Source organism: Hemiscyllium ocellatum, chromosome 1, assembly GCF_020745735.1.
Source record: "Hemiscyllium ocellatum isolate sHemOce1 chromosome 1, sHemOce1.pat.X.cur, whole genome shotgun sequence".
NCBI classification, from domain to species: Eukaryota; Metazoa; Chordata; class Chondrichthyes; order Orectolobiformes; family Hemiscylliidae; genus Hemiscyllium; species Hemiscyllium ocellatum.
Window position 1 is genome coordinate 103271187 of NC_083401.1, and position 25424 is coordinate 103296610.

At 40.2% G+C, this 25424-nt stretch overlaps 1 protein-coding gene across 4 annotated transcripts in view; it reads right to left on the reverse strand.

The window, feature by feature from the left end:
* The window catches only part of slc30a9 (solute carrier family 30 member 9), a 149095-nt gene that overhangs the window by 101388 nt on the left and 22283 nt on the right, over positions 1 to 25424 (reverse strand). For all 4 annotated transcript variants that reach the window (XM_060824535.1, XM_060824543.1, XM_060824526.1 and 1 more), the window contains 3 exons: positions 21058 to 21178; positions 8829 to 9020; positions 827 to 883 (listed from right to left, as the gene is read on the reverse strand). In XM_060824535.1, the coding sequence (XP_060680518.1) occupies positions 827 to 883; positions 8829 to 9020; positions 21058 to 21154 (346 nt within the window). In that variant the 5' untranslated portion in view covers positions 21155 to 21178. The remainder of the gene's footprint in view (positions 1 to 826; positions 884 to 8828; positions 9021 to 21057; positions 21179 to 25424) is intronic.

Here is a 25424-nt window from a genome sequence, read left to right on the forward strand (position 1 = left end):
TCATCAAATTAAAGTGACTGGCAAAAGAACCAAAAAGGCTACAAGTAGTAAAGATATTTTTTAAATGCATTGAACACTCAGCATCTGCAATGCACTGCCTGAGGGGATTGGGGAAGTAGATTTGATCGTAAATCCCACAAAGGTTGTCGATTATATTCTGAAAATGAACATTTTGCAGGAATACAAGAAAGGATGTGGAAAATGGTACTGGCGGACTGCTCTTGCAGAAAGTTCAGACTGGTTGAATCACCACCTTTTGTGCAACAATCCTGTGCTAGGATTATGGAATGGTCATATGATGCATGTTGATAGAAATAAGGAGAAGAAACAATACAATTTAAATGGCACAATTTTAAAAAAAAAGAGTGCAAGAAACCAGAGCACAACCATATTCAAACCTTGAAAGACGTTGATAAAGCAGTGGAATAAACATCTGGGATATAGGGTTCAGGCCTGGAAGTTATGCTAAACCTATATAAAACACTAGTTCAGTCCCAACTGGGGCATTTTATCCAAATTTCTGGCTACCACATTTTAAGAACTATGTGAAGACACTGGAGGAGGAATCCATCTGGAACATCTCCAAGAATGAAGATTAGTGTTCCTAGTAAATGAGTCACTACTGAGCTGCTTTCGTTAAAACAATATGGTTAGAATTTGGAAAGCACTAAATAGGGCGATGGATACAGAGTCAGAAGTGTAACTGCATTGTACACTTTATTTCAAATCACGTTCTCTGGATTATTCAGGTGGTCTCTAGATTAGTCAACAACAGCATGTGCAGACTCTAACTGCTATTTAATTAGTCCACAATTAAGTAGCTTACCTTTCACTTGGATTTGCTCCAAAGTAGGTTGACTTGAAGCACTGGACCCTGGAGCTGCTAAAATAAATTTAGGAAACAGGATCATTCAGGTTAAAAATTAAAACCTGCAGATAATAGTAATTGCAACCAAAAGTACCTATGCTACATATTTTAGCATGAAAACATCATAGTATTTTGTTGAGGGGAAAGGGAAAACGCTAACAAATCTAGAAGCAGATGTCAAACCACAATATGTTAATTAGGAGAATTGGAAAGCTTGGTCACAAAATGGATTCAACATATTTTAGGGGGCAGGAAAGTAAAAAGACAAAAAGTCGATTAACAGACAGTTCTGCAGAACTAGCGGTAAGGCAAAGGAAAATTTGGCACAATTTTTCAGGGACAGAAAAATGTGGAAAAGGATATGAACTAAGCTCAGGAGTTGGGACACTCATCATTCCAGCCTGTTCTGTCATTCAATATGATCACTGAACTGATTACTCCAACTTTCCTGTCTATCTCAATAACCTCACCCTTGCTCATCAAGGATTGCTCTAGATCAGCCTTTAAAAAAATTCCAAGGTCCTGTCTCCACCGCCTTTGAAGAAGAAAATTCAAAACACTCAATTTAGAAAATATTTCTCATCTGTCTGAAATAGTTATTTGAAATATAGATTCTACCATCAAAAGAAACATCCTTTCAAATTTCATCATGACCTCATCCGTTTCAATCAAGCCACTTGTTCTTCTGAACAATGGATACAATCTTGGTCCATCCAGCCTGCCTTCATAAGGTAACGCAACCACTCCAGGTATTAATCTAAAACTAATTATCAGACTGCCCTGGTTGAGTGAAACCATTGATCATTTGTTGAGCAAGAGTAGGAAGATGCTCTTTTCTTTTTCCTTCTTTATCTTCAACTTCAAGGAGACTAGGAATTGAAAAGCTACTTCTTTCCCCCCAATTCATTCACAAGATGAAGGCACCACTGGCTGGGCAAGCATTTACTAGCCAAGCCAGAAGGCAGGTAGGAGTCACCTACATTGCTGTGGGTCTGAAGTCACATTTAGGCCAGACAGGTAAAGGATGGCAGTTGCCTTCCCTAAAGAGAATAAGCGAACCACATGGGTTTTTCCAAAAAATTGACAATGAATTTGTGGTCATCATTATGCTCTTAACGCCAGATTTTTAAATTGAATTCATATTCCATCATTTGCCATCCTTTCTTTTTAAAATTGTACCCCTGGTTCTAGACTCCTTACTCAAGGAAACATCTTACCTACATCTATCCTTTTAAGCATTTTGTAAGTTTCAATAAGTTTACTTCTTATTCTTTAAAGCTCTGGATAATTCAGGCTCAATATATCCAAGCTCTCTTCAAAGAACGGTCCCACCATCCTGGGAACATGTTTGGTTGTGCATCTTTTTCAAACAAAAACATGACAAGTCCAACCATGGTTTATAGAAGAAATTAAGGATAATATCTGATCCCAAGAGGACTCCTATAATGGTGCTAGAAAAAGCAGAAAGTCTGAGGATTGGCAGCAGTGCACAATTCAAAGGGGGACCAAGAGAGGAAAAGAATAAAGAAGAACAGCAAACTTTCAATCAATATAAAAGCAAACTGCAAAAGCTTTTGTGTAAAAAGAGAAATCTTAATGAAAATAAATGTGGCCCCCAGTATAAAACAGAATTAATAAATGGGGAACAAGCAAACAGCAGAGAAATTCAACAACCACTTTAGCTCTACCTTCATAAAAGACAACAGTTAACCTCTCAAAAGCACTGGAGAGCCAAGGATCGAGGAGGAGGAATTGGAGGAAATTAATATTTGTAAAATTAGTGGAAAAATTAATGGGACTGAAAGCTGATGAATCCTCAGGCTCAGGTGGTCTACATTGCAGGATATTAAAGGTAGTGGCTACGGAGGTAGTAAGTGTGCTGAATGTCAGCTTCTAAAATTCTGAGAACATAGAACAGATCAAATTGAAGAGTGACAGATGTAACTCAGTGTAAAAAGGAACATATATATAAATTAGTAGTAGGGAAAAAAAGTCGAGTTCATTACAAATGCTGTGATAACAGGAGATTTTCAAAATATCAACAGGATTATACAATCAACATGGGTTTGTGAAAGGAGAAATGATACCTGGGGTTAAGTGTAATGTTATGCACTTTAGTCAGAAAATCAGAATGGCAGTGTATTTAAATAGTGATAGATTGCACAATGCGGATGCACAAAAGGGACCTGGGTGTCCTTGCACACTAGTCACTGAAAACAAACATGCATGTGCAGTATGCAGTTAGGATTATAAATGGTATGTTATTACAAGAGGACTACAGGAACAAAGATATATGACTGCAGCTAAACAGGACATTGTCTCCAAGTGTGTTCTCACCAGTGTATGCAGTTCTGGTCTCACCCAAGAAACAAAATATACTTTCCACAGTAGACTTAGAGAAGGATCATCAGACCAATTCCAAGGATAGCAGGCTTGTCATGAGGACAGAATAGGTCAATTAAATATGCAGTCACTGAAATTCAGAAGATCAGGGGCGGTAAAAAGTATATATAAAAAAAAACTTAACAGGGCTGAGCAGACTGGATGCACAAATTACATTTCCCCTGGCTGGGTGGCCCAAGACAGGAATGAGCTCTCTCAAGATATGTGGGCTTTTCACAGCTCCACACTTCATAGAGTCTGACTTTCCAGTATTTGCAGTTCTTGTGATCTCCAGGCCATTTGCCTTCACTCAGACAGTGGTGAACCAGTGGAATTCTTTACCACACAAGGCTGTGGAGGCCAAGCGACTGAAGGTTTAAGAAATGGATAAGATTCCAAGAGATTACTGGTATCCAGTAGTATGGAGACAGAGCAGGATTATGGCATTGGGATCGCTGATCAGCCATGATCATGTTAAATGGTAAAGAGGGTGCAATGGGTTGAGTAGCCTGCACCTTTTTCTATTTTCTGTTTGTATACCTTTGCTGAACTGTTTTCAAGGCTTCACTGGGAGTACTATGTACAGTGTTGACAATTTCTTTCAACGAGAATCCAAGTGGTCTCACCAATGCCTGTATAATTGCTCCATTAACTCCAAACTTGTGTTAAGTTCTCCTTGATATAAACATAATAATCTGTTACATCTCCAAATTAGTTGCGTACTACCATTTTGTGGTTAATGTACTAGGACACAAAGATCCTTTTAAATCTCAAAACTCTGCAATCTCACACCATTGAGATATACTTTGGTTTTATTCTTTCTGCCAAAATGGACAATTTTACAGTTTCTTACACTGGACTACATTTGCCAGATATTTGTTCATACAACAATTTATATCCTTTTGTAGATGTGTATACTTCACGGCTTACTTTCCTACATAGATTTATATTTATTTATTCCATCTATGCTTGAATTACAAAAATAAAAGTGCTGGAGAAACTCAGCAGATTTGGCAGCTTATGTTGAGATGGAAAGCACTAACATTTTATTCAGTTTCTTGTTTACCCCTTACTCCCTTCTTTAATAAAAATACCATAGTGTTAGGATTTAAAAAGTTGCAGTTTATGCAATGTAGGACAGGAAATCATTCATAGGGTGGCACGGTGACTCAGTTATTAGCACTGCTGCATCACCCAGAGATCTGAGTTCAATTCTATCCTTGGGCGACTAGCTATGTGCAGTTTGCACATTCTCCCTGCATGGTTTTCTGCCGTGCGCTCCAGTTTTCTCCCACAGTCGTCTAAAGACGTGCAGGTTAGGTGGACTGGCCATGCTAAGTTGCCCATGATTTCCTGGAATGTGCAGGCTAGATGAATTAGCTATGGGAAATGCAGGGTTATGGGGCTGGGAGGTCTGGATACGATGCTCTGCAGCAGGTCACGTGTGAACTTGACAGGCTGAATTGCCCAATTCCACAGGCCAGAGAATGTATGGACAGCATAAGGTGCATGGGAGGTCCAGAAAACGAAGGCATATCTATATATTTTAACAGAAGGAGCATGGTTGTTAAGACAGATGAACTGAAGAGCATTCATCAATACATGGGATTGTGATATTGTTAGAATCACCGAAACATGGTTGAAGGGAGCTGGCACCTCAGCATTTCAAAGTATAGAAGTTTCAAGAACATTGGAAGGTGGGGAATGTAGAAAAGAGGTGGGGGCATTGCATTACTGATAAAGGAAACCATCACTGGAGTAATGAGGGAGGATGTCCAAGAAGTGTCTTCAAATGAGGTCACTGGGCAGATCTTTTAAATAAGGAGGAAGCAATTACTTTGTTGGGATTATATTACAGGCCTACCAAAAGTCAAAGGGAGACAAAGCAGATACACAGATGAATCACAAAAGTGTGCAAGAAGCAGGATTATATTGTAGGAGATTTTAACTTTGCCAATATTCACTGGAATCAATAGAGAGTGTGAAAGGATTAGAAGGAGTGGAACTTTTAACTGCATACAGGAGAGATTTTTGTGCCAGTACACACAGATAGTTCCAATAGAGATAGGGCCATGCTAGACCAAATCAGAGGGAATAAAGTCAATCAAGTGTTTTCATTGGGTGAACATTTTGGGGATAGTGACCTTAACTCTAAGTTTCAAAATCATTCTGAAATTGGACAAGGGTAGTGTAGAAGTTACGTGTCTAAACTTGGTAAAGGCCAATTTCAATATCATTGGATGGGTTCTGACCGAAAGAAGCTATTTGCAGGTGAGTCTATATTTGGAAAATGGGAATCTTAAAAGTAGAATAGTGAGAATCCAGGGTTTAGTGTTCCCCGAAGATTGAAGGGCAAGAGTATCAAATCCGGGGAACCCTGGATGTCAAGTCATAGTGAGAGTTAGATAGAAAAAGGAAGCATATGTTCTGTACAGTCTCTTAAAAATAACAGAATCCTATTATAGAGTCTAAGGAGTAGCAAATAAATTAGGAGGGCAAAGGAAACACCTTTGCACATAGGATCAAGGACATCCCAAGATATTTTAATTAAGAGTAAAATAATTACCATGGAAAGAATGGGGCCTATTAGAAACCAAAGGAATAACCGGTGTGTGCAGCCAGTGAGATTTTAAATGAATACTTCTCATCTGTATTCACAAAGGAGAAAAACATTGCAGCGGAGAATTTCAGTTAGGATGTTGAGGTTCTAGAACATGTTGTTAAGAGGAGGTATTTGATGTTTTAGGGGGCATAAAAGACATAAATCCCCAGGTCTTTATGAGATATATCTCATCTTGATCTGAGAGCAAGAGAGGTTATTGCTTGGACCCTGGTGAAGATATTTAATACTTCGCTGACCAGAGATAAAGTACCAGATAACTGGAGGAGAGTAATGTATGTCCTTTGTTTAAGAATGGCAACAAGGATAGGCCAGGTGATTGCAGACCAGTTAGTTTGATGTTATTGGTTGGGAAGTTACTGGACAAAATTCTGATGGACAGGATTAATCAACACTTGGAATGGCAGGGATAGTCAATGCAAATTTTTTTGTTTCTCAGTTGGTGGTGGGCAAGTGTTTGCAGAGAATCTTGAGGGACAGCATTTGCACACATTTGGAATAGCAGGAATGATTAGTCAACATGGCTTTGCAAATGGACAAGTCTCACTAACTTGGTTGAGCTTTTTGAAGAGGACAGATGAGGTCAGAGTATTGGACATGATCTATACGGACTTGAAAAAGGTACTTGACAAGGTTCCTCATTGTAGACTGGTCAGCAAGGTTATATCACCTGGAATACACAGATAATTAGTCATTTGGACAGAACTGCCTTGAAGGTAAGAGAGAGGGTAGTAGCAGAGGGTTGCTTTTCAGACTGAAGGCCTGTGACCAGCAATAAGCCACAAGGATCAGTGTGGGTTCACTACTTTGTCATTTACGTAAATAATTGGGACATGAACATAGGAGGAGGTATGATTAGTAAGTTTGGAGATGACAAAAATTGGAGGTGTTGTGGTTAACAAAGTAGGTTACTTCAGAACACAACAGGATCTTGATCAGATGAGCCAATGGGCTAAGGAGTGGCAGATGAGTTTAATTTGGGAGGTGATGCACTTTGAAAAGGCAAATCAGGGCAGGACTGATACACTTAATGGTAAGATCTTGGGGAGTGTTGCTGAACAAGGAGACCTTGAGTACAGGTTCATAGTTCCTTTAAAGTGGAGTTGCACCAGGATAGTGAAGGTGGTGTTTGGTATGCTTGTCTTTATTGGTCAGTACACCAAGTATAGGAATTGGGAGGTCATGTTGTGGCTATACAGGACATTGGTTACACCTTGGTTAGGCCACTTTTGGAAAATTGAGTGTAATTCTGGTCTCCCTATTGGAAGGATGTTGCGAAACCTGAAAGTGTTTAGGAAAGATTTACAAAGGATGTTGTCAGCATTGGAGGATTTGAGCTATAGGGAGAGACTATTTTCCCTGGAGCATTGAATGCCTGGGGGGTGACCTTATAAATATTTATAATATCATGAAGGGCATGGATGGGTGAATGGGTAAGGTCTGTTCCTGAGAGTCCAAACCTAGAGGGTGTAGCTTTAAGGTGTGAAAGGGAAGATTTGCAAGAGACCTAATTGATAACTTTTTCATGCAGAGGGTGGTATATGTATGGAATGAAGGGTTTAGAGGGATATGGGTCAAATGCTGGTAAATGGGACTAAATTTAGGATATCTGGTCAATATGGACAAGTTGGTCACAGGGTCTGTTTCCATGCTCTATGACTCTAAGAGGCAGAGCCTGTCTGATTAATTTAATGGATTATTTTCAAAAGCTGACTGGATAGATTGATAACAGTAGTGCAGTGGATGTCTTTTACATGGTCTTCAGTAAAGCCTTTGACAATGTCTCACATGAAGGCTGGTCCAAAACATAAAAGCCAATAGAAGGCAAAAGATGATGTTGGAGGGATGTTTTTATGATCGGAAGCCTGTGGTCAGCAGCATATTGAGGGATCAGTGCTGTTTGTTATATTAACTTGGATGTAGATGTAGAAGATTTAACTGGAGAGTTTGCAGATGATACGATAATTGGTGGTGCTGTTGACAAGGAGGGTGGTCTCAGACTACATTCTTAAAATGGTAAATTGGCAATGGCAGATGGAATTTAATCCTGAAAATGCAAGGTGGGACATTTTGGGAGGTCTAATTTGGGAATGTAACCTTTCTCCAATGTCCTTATCCCAACACACTCACCAGGCCCTGTTATCACATGGTCTGCTATTACACACAACCTATGTTAACTACTAATAGTCCGCATTAGTAGCTATTCATTCTCCTAGATGATGGTTATCTATTCTTGTGTCTGTCCAATTGTTCTTTTCTCTTCGGGCTCTTTCTCCACCTATCATTTACTCCTTTACTCACTCCCTCCATCCTATCTTTGGCAAAAACAACAACTTTTCCCTAGATACCATCAGTTCTGAAGGGTCAACTGACCCAAAAATGCTAACTGATTTCTCTCCACAGATGCTGCCTGATCTGCAGAGCTTTTTTGTTTCTGATTTCCAGCATTTGTTGTTCTTGCGGTTCTTAAAAGCATATGGTTGTAGCATGAACTTGCTGCAGTTAAGAATGACAATTGGAGATTCATTTGGGCAATTGCAGGTTTGAAATACTAACTTCATACAACTAAACTGCGGTTTAAGATTTTATTTGTGTACACTTTGCAAGATACAAAAATGCTGCACTGCTTATTCCAACATATCAGATTGTGCTTCACTAATGCAATTTCTCACTGATGCTCTTCATAGCATAAACACTTAGGACAGAATGGACAGAACTATAAATGTCCTTCCTTAGAAATGTTTAATTACACTTAAACGGTGCTGATAATATCATTAGAGATGCTGTGTAGCAGCAATGACTCTTCCCAATGTTACATGAAGCTAAGTGCAAAGGTAGTCTGGAAAACACACCAACTATGTCGGTTAATTCACAAGAAGCACGTGAAAAATTGTACTGGTTACAGTGAGCCTTTGGCAAAGTCTCTAGCAAATTACAAAATAGAAGTGTGATTTTTACCAACTATTTTAGAATTTTGTTGAGTGCTGGGTTCCATTCCCAAGGAAGCGGAGCTACTGCTGGCACCATACTCATAGGTTCCATCCTTTTTGTCATTTGAGGAATATAAACGTAGCTGGATGTCTGTGCTGATTGGTAGGTTAGAACGCATACCATGCCAGAAACTTGGGTTGGTCATAACACTTCTGCGTACTGAAATAAAAATAACCATATAATTAATTCTTAGTTCTGAATCACAATTTCCAGAGGTAGAACAAACAGTCATTATATTGGAGCAAAAATTATATCCACAGGACTGTTCAGTACACTTTAACAATAGCAGTCTCAGTATATTATCTGGAAAACAAAAAATTAAAATTTCGTTTACTTAGAAACACTACAGAAATAGGTAGAGAATACCCTTCATGAATTTCTCAACATTGTTTCCTTGCTGTGCAGCTGAGACTAACCCTTTGGTCTACCTTGTCCATGCTGACCAAAGATCCTAAATTAATCTAGTCCCATTTATCAGTAATTGGGTCATATCCCTTTAAATCCTTCCCATTTACATATCCATCCAGGTGCCTTTAAAATGTTGTAGTTGTACCAGTCTCCATCACTTCCTCAGGCAGCTCATTCCCTGCCCAAACCACACTCTGCATGAAAACGTTGCCCCTTAGGTCCCTTTTAAAGGGCGGCACGGTGGCTCAGTGGTTAGCACTGTTGCCTCACCGCCTGGGTCACGGGTTCGATTCCAGCCTCAGGCAACTGTCTGTGTGGAGTTTGCACATTCTCCCAGTGTCTGCATGGGTTTCCTCCAGGTGCGTGGGTTCACTCCCACAATCCAAAGATGTGCAGGTCAAGTGAATTGACCATGCTAAATTATCCATAGTGTTAGGTGCATTAGTCAGAGGGAAATGGGTCTGGGTGGGTTACTCTTCGGAGGGTCGGTGTAGACTTGTTGGGCTGAAGGGCCTGTTTCCACACTGTATGGAATCTAATCCAATCTAAATCTTTCCCTTCTCAACTTAAATCTATGCGGTCTAGTTTTGGACTCCCCTAGCCTGAAGAAACGATCTTGGCAGTTCACCGTATCCATGCTCCTCATGAATTTGTAAAGCTCTTGGAGGTCATCTCTCAGCCTCCAATACTCCAGGGAAAATAGCCCAAGCCTATTCAGCTTCTCCCTCTAGCTCAAACCCACCAACCATAGAACCATCCTTTTACATCTTTCCTGAACCCGTTCAAGCTTCACAACTTCCTTCCTATAACAGGGAGATTAGAATTCAATGCAGTATTCCAAAAGTGGCCTATCAATGTCCTGGACAGCTGGAACATGATCTCCCAATTCCTACACTCAATGCATTGACCAAAGGCAAGCCTGCCAAGCACCTCCTTCCTTATCCTGTCTACATGCAACTCCACTTTCAAGGAACTATCAACCTGCACTCCAAGGTCTCTTTGTTCAGCAACACTCCCAAGGACCCTTACCATGTTTAACTTAAGGGATGCTTTCAGAAAAAAATCTGCAATGTTAATATGCTTTGTTTTCAACACTTTTGACTATGTCAATAGATGTGAATATATTTCAAATATTAGTTAATAATCCAGCTCAACCAGACTAGTGAGACTGGAGTCATGTATGCCAGATTTGGTAAGGGCTGCAAGATTCTCTTCCTTGACAGAGGAATAGAAAAACACTGGAACACATGAATCAGAGGCCATTCAGCCCATCAATTAGATCACAGATACCACACAGTTCAATTAGATGACAGCTGATTGATCTCAATAACACTTTCCTGCACGACATCCTTACCCCTTCATGTCAGACATCAAGAAATCTATCGATTTCTCACTTGAACATGCTCAATGACTGGGTTTTCACAGGTCACTGGGCTAGAGAATTTCAAATATTCACCACACTCAGTAAAGAAATTCTTCATCTCAATCTTAAATGCTCTACCCCTTATTATGAAATTATATCTCTGCTACTACTAGAAGCATCCTATCTACATGGACTGTCACTCCCTGTAAGAATTTTCAATGTTTCGACAAGTTCACTTCTCATTCTTCAAAGCTCTCAGGAATACAGACACACAGTTTCCTTAACACCTCCTCAAGATAATCCGAATGATTGATCTAATGAACTTTCACTGCATTCCTAGCAAGTACACCCTCCCTTGGATAAAGAAATCAAAACAAATCATTCCAGGTGCGGTCACACCAAAGCACTATACAACCTAGCAAGACACTTTTACTTCTCAAATTTTCTCAAAATGAATGTTAACATGCTGTTTCACTTTGTCACTGCTTGCTGTACTTGCACACTTGCAGGCTTTTAGCGACTCCTGGACAAGGACACCAAAATCCCATTAGTCACCTGCACTTCTGAACCTCCACCTTTTTAAGAAATATTCTGTTCTGTTTTCTCTTCCAAAGTTATATTCCATCGGCCACAATCTAGCTTATTTGCTTAGCCTCCTGCAATGTCCTTGCATTTTCTTCAACTTAATACGCCAACCTAGCTTTGTGTCATCACCATATCCAAATCGTTGATATAGACTGTGAAAAGCTATGGCCCTACCACTGATCCTTGCCACACCTACTAGTAATATCCCACCATCCTGAGAACACTATTCCTTTTCTGCTTTCTATTCATTAACCAATTCGAAATATATACTACCTTTCCCCCCAATCACATGCTTTGCAATTTCATATTAACCTCCTATGTGGAGCCTAATCAAAAGCCTTATCAAAATTCAAATGTACCACATCCACTGGTTTTCCCTTGTTTGTGTTCCAAGTAGCATGCCTCAAAAAAATTCAAGTTTGTCAAGAGAGCCTTCCCTTCCATTAACACTGACTCTGCCCAATCCTACCATTCTCTCATTACGTTTTTATGATAAACTAACAGCTTCATGGTAATTTTGCCAATAACACTATCTTATCTCCAACTGCTTAAACAAAAGCAGAATATAATTCTCAAACTGCCATGGTATCATTTAAAAAGTGCATTCTTTGGATTATTGGTGCAGTAACATGATTACTATACTTACAATTGAGAGAGACAGGAACACAATGTAATTCAAATATAAACATTGGAATTTACAGGATCATACTGAATACATCAGGGATACAAAAAAAGGTGAAGCAGACAGGTTAGAACACAAAGTAAAATTACTTGAGTGCTGAAATGTCAAAATAAGGCTTTGTTAAGCACAAGGAGAAATGAGGACTGCAGATGCTGGAGAAGGGCTTATGCCTGTTCCTTGGATGCTGCCTGACCTGCTGCGCTTTTCCAGCAACACATTTTCAGCTTTGTTAAGCACAAAACAGAACTGACAAAAAAAAACTTGAAATGTTATACAGGTTACAGACTTCAGCAAAAAGGATGCAAGTTGGTAAGAAGAGATGCAAAAAAGACCAAATTACCTCAAAAAAAAAATTCAGTTCAAAAGTTAAGAACACTAAAACACAGGTTAGAATCCAAGCTGGTAAACTTAAACTGTGATAACTGTGACCATGATATGCTGGTCCCCTTAAACTGCATAGCAGTTAGGAGCTTCCATTTGCCATGCTTTCAGTTGCATGAATTGAAGGCAGGATATGGACTTGAGTGCATAGTTAGAAAATGGCAATGGTAGTTTCAAGTCGACATTGAATGAATTTGCATCTTCAACTTGAAATTTTGCAAAGTGCCAATAATTGGTGGGCACTATTATGCAGACAAATCTCTTTACCAAGATAACATTCTACACAATTCCAATGCACACAGCATCTCAGATCTTCCTGTAACATCTTCGGTACCACACTGTTCACAAACAACAATAACCCTCATCATTCAGGGAATCAATTTACTGTACTCCTAATATAGTTGCATTGCCTCGAAGTACTTCTTTTAAAAAGGTATGCAACAAATGAGTAAGCCACTTGACTGAATGGGGGAGGTGACTCAAATGAGCCAAATGGCCCAATTCTGCCTCTATATCTTATTGGTCCTCAAATGTACTTCACCATTCAATAACATCATGGCTGATCTGATTACTCCACGACTTACCCCTAAACTTTCACAGACCTGCTTAATCAAGATTCCATTTCTTCTCACTAATACACCCAATCAAGGATCTTGCATGTTTCAAATCAAGTTCTCTCTTACTCCTCTAAAGTCCAGTGGAAACAAACCTAGCCTGTCTAACTATTCCTCATGACAACCTATTTCAGCAAGTTCTGAGAAGATTTGTAGCTCAGGTTGAGGTTTTGGATGTAGGTTTGCTCGCTGAGCTTGGAGGTTCATTTCCAGATGTTTCGTTACCTTACTAGGTAACATCTTCAGTGACCTCATGCGAAGCAATGCTGAAAATTCCTGCTTTCCATGTTTGGGTTGGTGATGTTATTTCCTGTGGTGAAGTCACTTCCTGTTCCTTTTCTCACGGGGTGGTAGATGGGGTCTAACTCGATGTGTTTGTTGATAGCATTCCAACTGGAACTCTATGCTTCTAGGAATTCTCGTGCGTGTCTTTATTTGGCTTGTCCTAGGATGGATGTGTTGTCCCAGTCGAAGTGGTGTCCTTCCTCATCCGTAGGTGAGGATACTAGCGAGAGACGGTCATGTCTTTTTGTGGCCAGTTGGAGTTCATGTATCCTGGTGGCTAGTTTTCTGCCCGTTTGTCCAATGTAGTGTTTGTTACGGTCCTTGCACAGTATTTTGTAAATGATGTTAGTTTTGCTCATTGTCTGTATGGGGTCTTTTAAGTTCATTAGCTGCTGTTTTAGTCTGTTGGTAGGTTTATGAATGGGTACCTATTGAACACAGTCCGCCGATTTCTCAGCAACAAACCCAAACAAGCAGATAAAACACGTCCAGAAACCCTAGCCACTCTCTCCTACATCAAAGACATCTCAGAAATGACTGCCAGACTATTCAGACCCCTTGGCATCATGGGAGCTCACAAACCCACCAACACACTAAAACAGCAGCTATAAAGACCCTATACAGACAATGAGCAAAATTAACTTAATTTACAAAATACCATGCAAGGACTGTAACAAACAGACAGAAAACTAGCCACCATGATACATGAACACCAACTAGCCACAAAAAGACATGACATTCTCTCACTATCCTCACATACAGATGAGGAAGGACACCACTTCGACTAGGACAACACATCCATCCTAGGATGAGCCAAACAAAAACACGCACGAGAATTCTAAGAAGCATGACATTCCAACCGGAACTCTATGAACAAACACATCGAGTTAGACCCCACCTATCATCCTCTGAGAAAACAGGAAGTGACTTCACCACAGGAAATAACATTACCAACCCAAAGAAACCCAAACATATAAATAGAAAGCAGGAATTTTCAGCATTGCTTCACATGAAGCCACTGCAGATGTTACCTAGTAAGGTAATGAAACATCTGGAAATGAACCTCCAAGCTCAGCGAGCAAACTTATATCCACAACCTATTTCAGGCTGTGCATTTAGTAAAAGGTTTTCTGGAATGCAGTTGCCACCCAGATAAATAGTGCTGTGAAGAAGGCATATGGTGTACTGGGCTTTATTGGTAGAGGAATTGAGTTCCGGAGTCCTGAGGTCATGTTGCAGTTGTAGAAGACTCTGGTGCGGCCTCATCTGGAGTATTGTGTGCAGTTTTGGTCGCCATACTATAGGAAGGATGTGGAGGCATTGGAACGAGTGCAGAGGTGGTTTACCAGGACGTTGCCTGGCATGGTAGGAAGATCGTATGAGGAAAGGCTGAGGCACTTGGGGCTGTTCTCATTGGAGAAAAGAAGGTTTAGGGGAGATCTGATAGAGGTGTACAAGATGATTAGGGGTTTAGATAGGGTTGATAGTGAGAACCTTTTTCCGCTAATGGAGTCAGCTGTTACTAGGGGACACAGCTTTAAATTACGGGCTGGTAGGTATAGGACAGATGTTAGGGGTAGATTCTTTACTCAGCGGGTTGAGAGTTCATGGAATGCTCTGCCAGTAGCAGTGGTGGACTCTCCCTCTTTATGGTCATTTAAGCGGGCATTGGATAAGCATATGGAGATTATTGGGCTAGTGTAGGTTAGGTAGGCTTCAGTCGGCGCAACATCGAGGGTCGAAGGGCCTGTACTGCGCTGTATTTTTCTATGTTCTACGTTCTAATGCGTCCAATGCACTTGCAACCTAACTTGAATAAAGAGACCCATATTATAACGCAGATGTGGACTCACCAATGCCCTGTACAGAGGTGCCCGATTTATGAGCATTAGAGTTTGAATGCTCATACTTATGAGCATGATCCCTGACAAGAGTGTATAAATATTAAAACACCCAGCATGCAAACCTTTGCTTACATTTACAAGCAGCCATTTTATATTGTACAGTGGTGTTCCAACTTGCACACAATTGACTTATGATAGTACTCAAGAATAGAACCTATTCGTAACCTAGTGACTGCCTATATAGCTGAAGCATAACCTCTATTTTTGGATTTAATTCCTTTCACAATAAATGATAATTTTCTATCAGTTTTCTTAATTACCTGTTGAACCGGCATATTAAGGTTTTGCAATTCATGCACAATGACACGGATTCTTACACACCTCAGATTTCTGCAATGCCTTCCAGTTTAGATAAAATACTAAATTCTCCCCGGGAGAATGGATAATTTCAGATTTTCCTATATTATATGCCATTTGTCAGCAACTGCCCTTCTCATCTGCATAGTTACCAGGAAGCTCTACACATGGCAAATGTGGTGCCAATGAATAGCTTCCGCTCTGGGAGCTGTTGCTACACATGGCCCTCAAAAAGTTCATGCAGTGGCAAAAGGTTTAGGGAATACGGCTTACCAGATCTTTACCTACTCATTTAACCTCTCAATTCCTTAGTAGCCTGATGTCCTCTTTCCAGCTTGCATTCCTACTTGTCTTTGTCTCACCAACAAATTTAGCAACTATCTTCAGTCCCTTTACCTTACTGATTGATATAAAATTATGAAAGGCTGAGGCCCCAAAACTGATCCAAGAGGCTCATCACGTTACATCTTGCCAAGTAAAAAATAACCATTTATTCATACTGTTTCCTGTTGGATAGCCAATATTCTATCCACACTAGTACAATGTCCCCTGCACATTAAGTATATTGATAAACAATCTAGTATTTGTCAAACAATGTCCCCTTCATAATGATTAGAGTGTTAATACAGTTTTGTGATCTATAGATTCCAGTCTTGCAGCCATAGGAGAGAAAACCTATCTAATCTGTAGATGTTCATCTTCACTCCTGCCTCCTTTCTTGAGGAAAATGGGTACATTGTTACCTTCCAATACATGGGGACATGGGGAATTCTGGGAGATCAAAACCAATGCATCCATCACCTCCAATGCCACCTCCTTCTAAGCCATCAAGCTTCAAGAGATTTGTCAGCTGTTGATTTCATCATCTTTCCAGTTCTTAAGATGAATTATTCCAAGTTCCTCACACTCATTTGACCCGCTTTAACACTAGAGAGGATAAAACATTAGGGATAGAAGGGCAACAAAAATTAAACATTGTGTGGAATTTTCTAGATTCGATAAGATCGAAAAATAATTGAGAAACCCAATGCCACAACTTGCTGGTTTCCATCCCGAAGTAAAGGAAGAGAATGCAGCAGCATTGGTCACAGTATTTTAACTCCTTTTGAGAAAGTCTATAGCCTTAAAGCTTGTCTTTAAATATGCAGACTAAAATATAATGCTGAATCATAGAACACATTTACAGCACTAGAAATTAGACAGGCAGGCAGGCTCAGAAGGGGGGAACTTAAGGAATGCAGAAGATAAGGACATCTAGGCTCACCAAGTGGTAACAGGATGCTGTGAGGCAATTAAGAACATTTGCCTTAGCATCGGTGAATCTGCGTGAACAGGACACCAAGTGATAACATTCAAAGCCACTCCCTTGTGAAATTAAGGACAGTGATTGATTCTGACCCTGAAACGAAACTCTGTACTATCAAAAGCTTTGTAATTAACGGTCAGATGCTGTTAATTGTAATGGATTCTTATTACTCCTTACAAGTGGGGCAGACAGAAAAAAGTCTTTGCTGTTACAAAACCCTGACTTGAAAGTTCAAAAAGGACACTAGAGAAAGAGACCCCATTTTAGATCTGAGGCTGTTGGAGCCAGTAGAAAATTAACCGTGTTTACTTGCTATGGATTGAATTTAATTGCATTTTGAGACTTTTGATGATTTTGGCGTAGCCATTACTGGTTATGAAATGCAAACTCTGCAAAAGGTAATCGTGATAAAGCTATAACTTACTTGCTGTTTTTACAGACCATGACTGCCCCACTGTCAATTCTAACTAGCCAGATCTTAGGTCTTATTTGAATCTGAACCACAAGCTTGAAAAGAAGGCATGTTTAATTCAAGACTAATTCATCATTTTAAATCCAACCTTGCAGTAACATTTCAGCCTCAGGTACAGAATGATTCTGTGCTCAAGATAAAAGCAGGAATCTGCTCCCTGCTTAAAATTATTTGAAACCTAACGTTGAAGAGATTCTGACACAATCTGTCGGGAAGCCATTTATGGTCAAAAATTTGGCCTCCTTGCTAAGGAGCCATTTCGTAAAACAGTGATACCAGACATGTGAGCTGTGCAAGGTTACCTTATGATATCTTAATTTAGACTAGTACTTCTTTATAAGAAATTATCTCGCCAGCAGATGCCTAACTCAGCTGGATTTGTTTTTCCCCACCTGATGGATAGCTCAAGGCCTGTAGGAGTGATCAGTCTAGCGCACACAGATCTGTCAATTAACTTTTCTTCCTTATGAATAGTCTTTCCCCGTTATGTCTAATTTAGAACATGCATTTTTTTTCCAAACTTTTGTATAAAGCAAGCCACTTTGTATCAGTATATCGGAGTAGCCTGCTAGAACACTTGAAGAGCTGGTACCCTACTGTCCTAGGTTATTAGAGGCTAGTTAGTTTAGCTTCTAGGCATCAGTGTTATGTTCTAACAGTGATGGTATTGGTAAATAAAGAGGATTACTAAAATTAAACTAATCTCTAAGAGGGTTTTTTTATTCCAGACTTCCAAAAAGAGTACGATCTCCAGGATGAACCAAGAGAAAGGCTTACAGGTCTGAGTCCATAAGGGATTCCCTAGGCTGTCTCAAATCTGTACTTTAACAATTTTGTGTTTATATATTTCGAAAGTTAGCTAACATCTCTCCACCAAATATTTAAGCATATCTGAGAGAATAACTCTAGGCATATTGGCTTATTCATGCTGAGAAGACTCTACAGTCTATTTTGAATTTTTTTTCCCTGTTCTAGACTTCCCAATCAGGCAATATTAGAACTTAGCTCATGGGAGCCAAGCACAAAGGAGATAAAGTTAAATTTCAGTTGCATAGACATCATCTAGAGCATCACATGCACTTTAAATGCTGCACTCAAGAGAAAGGTGCTTGGAAGATGCTGCTGTGCAAGTGAATCAGATTTATACCATGATGAATTGGCTAAATTATGTACAGTCTGCATAAACAATTTGCATTTTCTTGAGTTTAGAAATTTAAGTAGTGATCTGATGAATTGGTAAAATAAAGTTATTTAGAGGTTAAATTCAGAGAAATGATTTCCTCTTGTAGGACAATCAAAAACAAGACAAAACAGAATTAAACAGTACTGAAAAATCATTCAGGCAGGCAAAAGTGAGGACTGCAGATGCTGGAAACCAGAGTTTAGATTAGAGTTGTGCTGGAAAAGCACAGCAGGTCAGGCAGCACCCGAAGAGCAGAAAAATTGATGTTTCGGGCAAAAACCCTTCATCAGGAAGGGCTCTGAAAAATCATTCAGTCCATCAGTCAATGGCAGGTTTTCGACAATTAAGAACATTGCTTCCACCAACCTTTCAGCCAGTTTGTTTCAGATCAGAAGTAGTTTTTCAAAAAAACGTTTGCACCTTTCATTCTTTTGCCAATCACCTTGTTTGCAGACTGGTCAAAAGAATCCAGATCTCAATGAATGAAGTTGTTCCTTGGCTTCAAATTTATGTTGCAAACAAGGATTTTAAAACTGGAGTGTAAATGTTCTCTAAGCTTTTAAGAATATCGAATAGAAACACATGATTGTTTAGGAATAAGAACAGGAGTACCTCTTCAAGTCCTGGATCCTGGAAGATACGAAGATTGCTGATCCGACATCCCACATGGCCACTTTCCAGTGTTTTCCCTGTAACCCTTGATTCCCCCTTCTGATTAAGAATCTATCTCAGCCTAAATACACACAAGGATTCTGTCACCACAGCTCTGTGGCAAGGAGTTCTACAGACTCTCAACCCTCAAGAAATTCCTCATCTCAGTCTTAAATTGGTGCCATTTATTGAGAGACTATGCACTCTGGCCCTCTAGCCACCCATGGCGGAAACATCCTGTCAGCACTTACTCTGTGAAGCCCTTTAAGAGCCCAAATAATGATCTCTAATAAATGTTGAACAAAAACAAAAGTTGCTGGAAAAGCTTATAAACTCTGGCAGCATCTGCGAAGAAAAATCAAAGTTCATGTTTCAGGTCTGGTGGCCCTTCCTCAGAACGGATGGTAGCTTGGAAAATTTTGGTTTATATGCAAAGGAGGGTGAGGAGGGCAAGGAGGAGCCCAAAGGGATAGGAGGCAAACAATAGGTAGGGATAGAGCCCAAAAGAGAGAGAAGAATAGTTGGACAGATAAAGGAGTTGGTCATGATCTGGCTAGGAGGGTGAATAGCTGTTAATGAGGATTGTTAGTGACAAACAATAGGTAGTGCATAAGCCACCTATGTGATTACAAGGTCTGTGTGTGGAGTAAGGGGACTTGGAAGAGTTCAGGACCTAAAATTACTGAAATCACTACTGAGTCCAGAGGTATCCAAGCAGAAAATGAAACATTGTTCGTCCAACTTGTGCTGAGTTCGCTCGAACACTTCAGCGAGCCTGAGACAGAGACATCAACTAGGGAACAGGATGGCAGGCAACTGGATGCATGGGGTTTATTTTGCAGGCAGAACATAGATGTTCTGTGAAGCGGTCACCCAGTCTAGGCTTCATATTTCAGTGTAGAGGAGACCACATTGTGAGCAGCAAATGCAGTAGACTAGATTGTGGGAAGTGCAGGTGAAGTGCTGCTTCACCTGGAAAGTACATTTGGGCTCTTGGATACTGGAGACAGATCAACAGGTGCTACACCTTAGTCGGTTGAAGGAAAGGTGCCACTGGGGCTACAGGGAAGTGTTGGGAATGAGTGGACCAGGGTGTCCAGGAAGGAATGGTCCTTCAGAAGGTGGACAAAGCGGGGGACAGAAATAGGTGTTTGGTGGTGGCTTCTCGCTAGAGTTGGTGGAAATGGTGCCTGAAGATCTTCTGAATGAGGATGCTGGTGGGGTGGTAGGTAAGAACAGGGGGAACCCTATTGCTGTTGCAGAAGGGAACAGAGAGGGGGAGGGCAGAAGTGCAGGAGATGGTTCGCACCCAGTTGAGGACCCTGTCAATAAAGTGCTGGGGAATCCTGGTTGAGGAAGGTAGACATTTCAGAGGCTCCCTTACCTAAGTGGGCTTCATCTGAACATATGCAACAGAGACGGAAGAACTGGGAGAATGGAATGGAGATCTTCGAGAAAATAGCATGCAAAGATGTGCAGTCCAGGTAACTATGGGAGTTGGTGGGCTTATTTGTAGATATTAATGGCCAATCTATTGCCAGAAATAGAAACGGATGTCAAGGAAGGAGTCAGAAATAGACCAGGTGAAAATGAGGGCAGGGTGGAAACTGGAAGCAAAATCGATGAACTTTTCCAATTCTGGCAAAGAGAGGCAAGTTGCACTGATTAGATCATCAATATATCAGAGAGAGAATGTGGGTGGGGGCCAGAGTCTGACTGGATTTTGTGGTGTTTGGATATAACCATCTGCAAATTACTATTAATATTTTACAAAATTAAAACTTGAAAAGCAGTTTCCTGGAAAGAAATCAAAGTCAAATTTTAAAATAACAGATTGTAACAATGATGCATTAACATAATCAAGGTGGAGGAGTTTAAATTTAATACACGTTTCTAAATAAAATACTTCAACAAAAATATACTGTTATATTCTGTTCTCAGTGAGACAACTATTTTAGTTGGTTAGGTATAACTCACTGGTCTATTAAACAGAAAAACCTGGTATGGTTAAAAACAAGGACTGGAACAGATATCGAAGAGCATTCTGAAATCATGCTGGACTCACTGCAATGGCCTTGACTGCCTCCAAAGGCATATTTCCGGAAATAGAAATTGCACAGCGACTGCCATGGTTTCTGTGTTAGTCCAAGTAACATGTTCATAGAATTTTTAGGGGAGATGTTTCCCTGTAAGGAAAAAGTAATTTTAATTGTAAAGTACTTTATATATACTTATATCATGTTCCCCAATGGGTCACATGCGGCACATATGTAAAATACATAAAACTATAATGTTTCACTTCAAGATTCTGTACATGATCATACAGTATGAGTATGAAATGTATACAGAACTTTCTTACAATTAACAAGGACGATGTTTCGACACAATCAGACTGAGAACAGGTACTACAAGGCCCAGGTAGAGCTAAAACAGAACCCCAGACATTCATAGTAATAGACATTTTAGACATCTGCTAGAGAAAACAAGTGTTAAAACATTAGGGTGAAATGCTGTACATTCCAAAGTGTCTACATTCACGTTGACTCAGTGGTTAGCACTACTGCCTCACAATACCAGGGTCCCAGGTTCGATTCCAGCCTCAGGTAACTGTGGGGAGTTTGCACATTCTCCCCATATCTGTGCGGGTTTCCTCCCACAGTCACAAAGATGTGCAGGTTTAGGTGAATTGGCCATGCTAAACTGCCCATAGTGCCTTCGAGGGAAATGGTCTGGGTGGGTTACTCTTTGGAGGGTTGGTGTGGACTTGTTGGGTCGAAGGGCCTGTTTCCACACTGTAGGCAATTAGTCTTTAAAAAAATTAACCTTCAAAGTAAAATAAGTGTAAGTCTAAAAGGCAAAGTTAATGAAAGCACTAAAGAATATTAGAATTGCTTGCTCGAAGTTAGTTGCCTGAAGGCTCCATCTGGTGGCTAAAGCTGGACAATGCACCAGTAAGCTGACGTTCAGAGCTACCTACATCACAACTACTTCCACTAGGGGGAGCCAAGGATTTAATGCCAGCTCATGATAGGAGCTAGGAAGGAGAGGTGACAGATGCACGGCTGACTTGGTGCAGGAGCAGAAACAAGAAATTAGATTAGATTACTTACAGCGTGGAAACAGGCCCTTCAGCTCAACAAGTCCACACCGACCCACCGAAGTGCGACCCATTCCCCTACATTTACCCCTTCACCTAACACTACGGGCAATTTAGCATGTCTAATTCACCTAACCTGCATGTTTTTGGACTCTGGGAGGAAACCGGAGCACCTGGAGGAAACCCACACTGACACGGGGAGAATATGCAAACTCCACACAGTCAGTCACCTGAGGCAGGAATTGTACCCGGGTATCTGGCGCTGTGAGGCAGCTGCTAACCAAAAGCTGGAGACTTCAAGTCTGAGTGCTCAAGCGTAGGCAAAAGACCTTGTAAGCAAGCAGGCTAAATAAAGGAAGTCCACGGAAACAGGGTTAAATGACCACATATTGTCACTAATACTACAAAAAATGAATAGAACATTAATTAACCAGGTAGAAAAAATACAAACAAGTAGCAAAAGATTTTACAAATACATAAAAAGCAAAGGTGTAGTTGAAGTAATAGTTGGGCTCTTAGAAAGGGACAGGAGAACTTATCATAGGGAAATTAAGAAATTATACAAACACAGCAGAAATATTTTGTATCCATCTTCCCAGTAGAAGATTAAAGTTACATACAAGACGGTAAGCAAGAGGCTTTGAAGAGCAAAGAAATTATTGGAATTAGAAACAAAAAGTTAGAAAAACTTGAGCGATTAAAATTCTGAAATCCCCAGGACCTGATCACCCACAGCTTAAGTTAACTGCAAAAATCAATCGTGCTAACTTCAATTTTCCAAAATTCTCATTCTCCAAACAGAATGGAAGTTAACGAATATAACACCATGATTCAAGAAAGGAATAGAGAAAACAGGAAACTATGGGCCACTTAGCCTCATATCAGTCAATAAAGGTATTGAAATCTATTGTTCAGAAGACTTCACACATTTCGAAAAACAGGAGATTATCAGAAAAGAATTACCTTATTTCACAAAAAGCAAACAATTTGAGGGTAAAAATAGAGTTTTTGAACATGTAACTGAATGTACATTACTGGTTCTCCTTTATCTAATGTACCTGGATCCCCAAAAGGCATTAAATAAGATGACATACTTTATCTTGTGTCATAGGTTAGCACAAAGTGATTGATTAACAACAGGAAGTAGACAATAGGGGTAAGTGGAGAATTTAAGTTGGCAAGCTGTGACTAGTGCTTCAAGGATCAACAGCAGACCTCAGGTATCTACAATCTACATGAATCACTTAAAAGGGTAGGAATAACGTGGCCAAGTTTACAGAGATTGATAGCGACATCAGAATGCAAGCTATGAGGGCAATGCAGAAAAGTTGAAAAGAGATAAAGACAAGTTAATGAATGGACAAATTATCCATTACTTTTCAGAAATCCAAGTATACTACACAGGGGACGATGGAGTAAAACTTGGAACAAGTGTAAGATTATCCTCTTTAGTCATAAGTAGATTTTTTTTTAAACAAAAGACATGAAATGCTCATGTTCAGAAGGACTTGGGTACATTTGTACAAGGAAAGAAAAGTTAGCAAGCAGATGCAGCAGGTAATAGGAAAACAAATGGTGCATTGACCTCTATTGGATTGGTTTGAAGAATAAAGAAATCATACTATTATTGTATTGTGGCAAGACCAAAACTGGAACATAGTATGCACTTTGCACTTCATATTTGAGGAAAGAGATACTTGTACTGCAGGCAGTATACCAAACATTTGCTAGATTGGTCCCTGTGATGAGAGGATGGTCCAATAAGAAAGGCTGAGTAACCGGATTCTATATTCTCTGCAATTTAGAGCAAAAAGCAACATGATCAAAATATGCACAATTCCAAAGAGGCTTGACAGAACAGATGCCAAAAATATTCATCCTAGAACAAAGAAGGACAGTCTCAGGATAATGGATCAATCATTTAGAACGGAGATGAGAAATTCCAAAGATTCACAGCCCTTTGAGTGAAGGATTTGTTACTCAAGTCTGTAGAGCTTGATCACTGATAATATTTATAGCTTAGATCAGCAGATACTTAATTTTTCCAAAGGAACTAAGAAATATGGGGAAGCAGGTAAGAAAAAGTCGAAACCCAAGTGTAGTCACGGCAGAGCAAGCTCGATGGCCTACTTGTGTTCCTCTTTCATTTCTTATGACTTCCATAACTGTTTTGTTAACAGTAGCTCAATAGCAAGAAACCGAGTGAAGAAATACAAAGCAACCACCTAAGAATTCTGTGGCGAAAAAAGCACAGTCTATCAAATTAAAATTAACTCATTTTTATCCAATTATTTGGAATCCTTAAGCAGTTTATTGCTACCATTTGCTGTATGGCTAAATGTTGTTGAGACGGAAACCGTATGGTCTCGTCTCCACGTGTTCGTTGGAAGGAGAGATCAAACCGGCTAGAGTTTGGAGCAAAAAACACCGTTTATTACAGAATCAAGACTGGCAAACTATACAACGAATTCAAAAGCATGCAAATTCGTTGGAGAAGGCGTTCTGTCTCTCCCTTCGGATCTGGTGCAGTTATACTTCGCGCTTCCTCAAGTTCCCGGTCAGTTTTCCCTCGTTCAGTCTTCTCATTGGTCGGTTCACCTGTCTGTGAAGGGATTAGTGTCTCTATTGGCTGCCCCGAGATACCTGTCCAGCTCCTGCTGTGCTGAACAATGGGCAGACATCCTGGGTTCAGCAGTTTCCGATCTTGTAAATTAAGAGTTTATTGTTTGGAAGGGTTTCCTCATTGCCATGCGTCTGGCTGTCTGGGCGTTCACAATAGTTCTTCATAGTTGAATATACAGGTATTATCATTTAACACAGGACCCGAATGAGTTTGACGTCAGCGGAGGCATTAGCAAGTACTTTATCAATCAAGTGTAGTATCGGTGCGATTTACACTATCCGATAGTTACCGGTTTCCTTTATTAACAATGAGATTGTAACAGGATGATCTGAAACTGACGGACATGTTCTAATCCCCAAGGAATGTGGCCTGCAGTGGCTGCGTTTACTTTACATGGCTGTGTTTTAGCTGGTACCTGACAGTGTCTGCTTTAATAATGGTGCTCCCCTCCCTAGCCCCAATGTAGGTACCCCGATAGCAGATTCTCCCCAACATTCCCTCCCTTGGCCTCGAAAGAGGCCACACCCCCTTATAGTATAGGGGTACATCGTGCCCTCCCTTAGTTGTAAAGTGAAGTGTGAGCCTGGAGATAGTGATCCTGCAAGGGTTGCAAAGAAAGACAGATAAGTCAGCCACGGAGAAGGGGTGTGATGGGGTTGAGGTAACAAGGGGGTGGGGTCGGGAGGGAGAGGTAGAGATGTGTCGGTGCGGG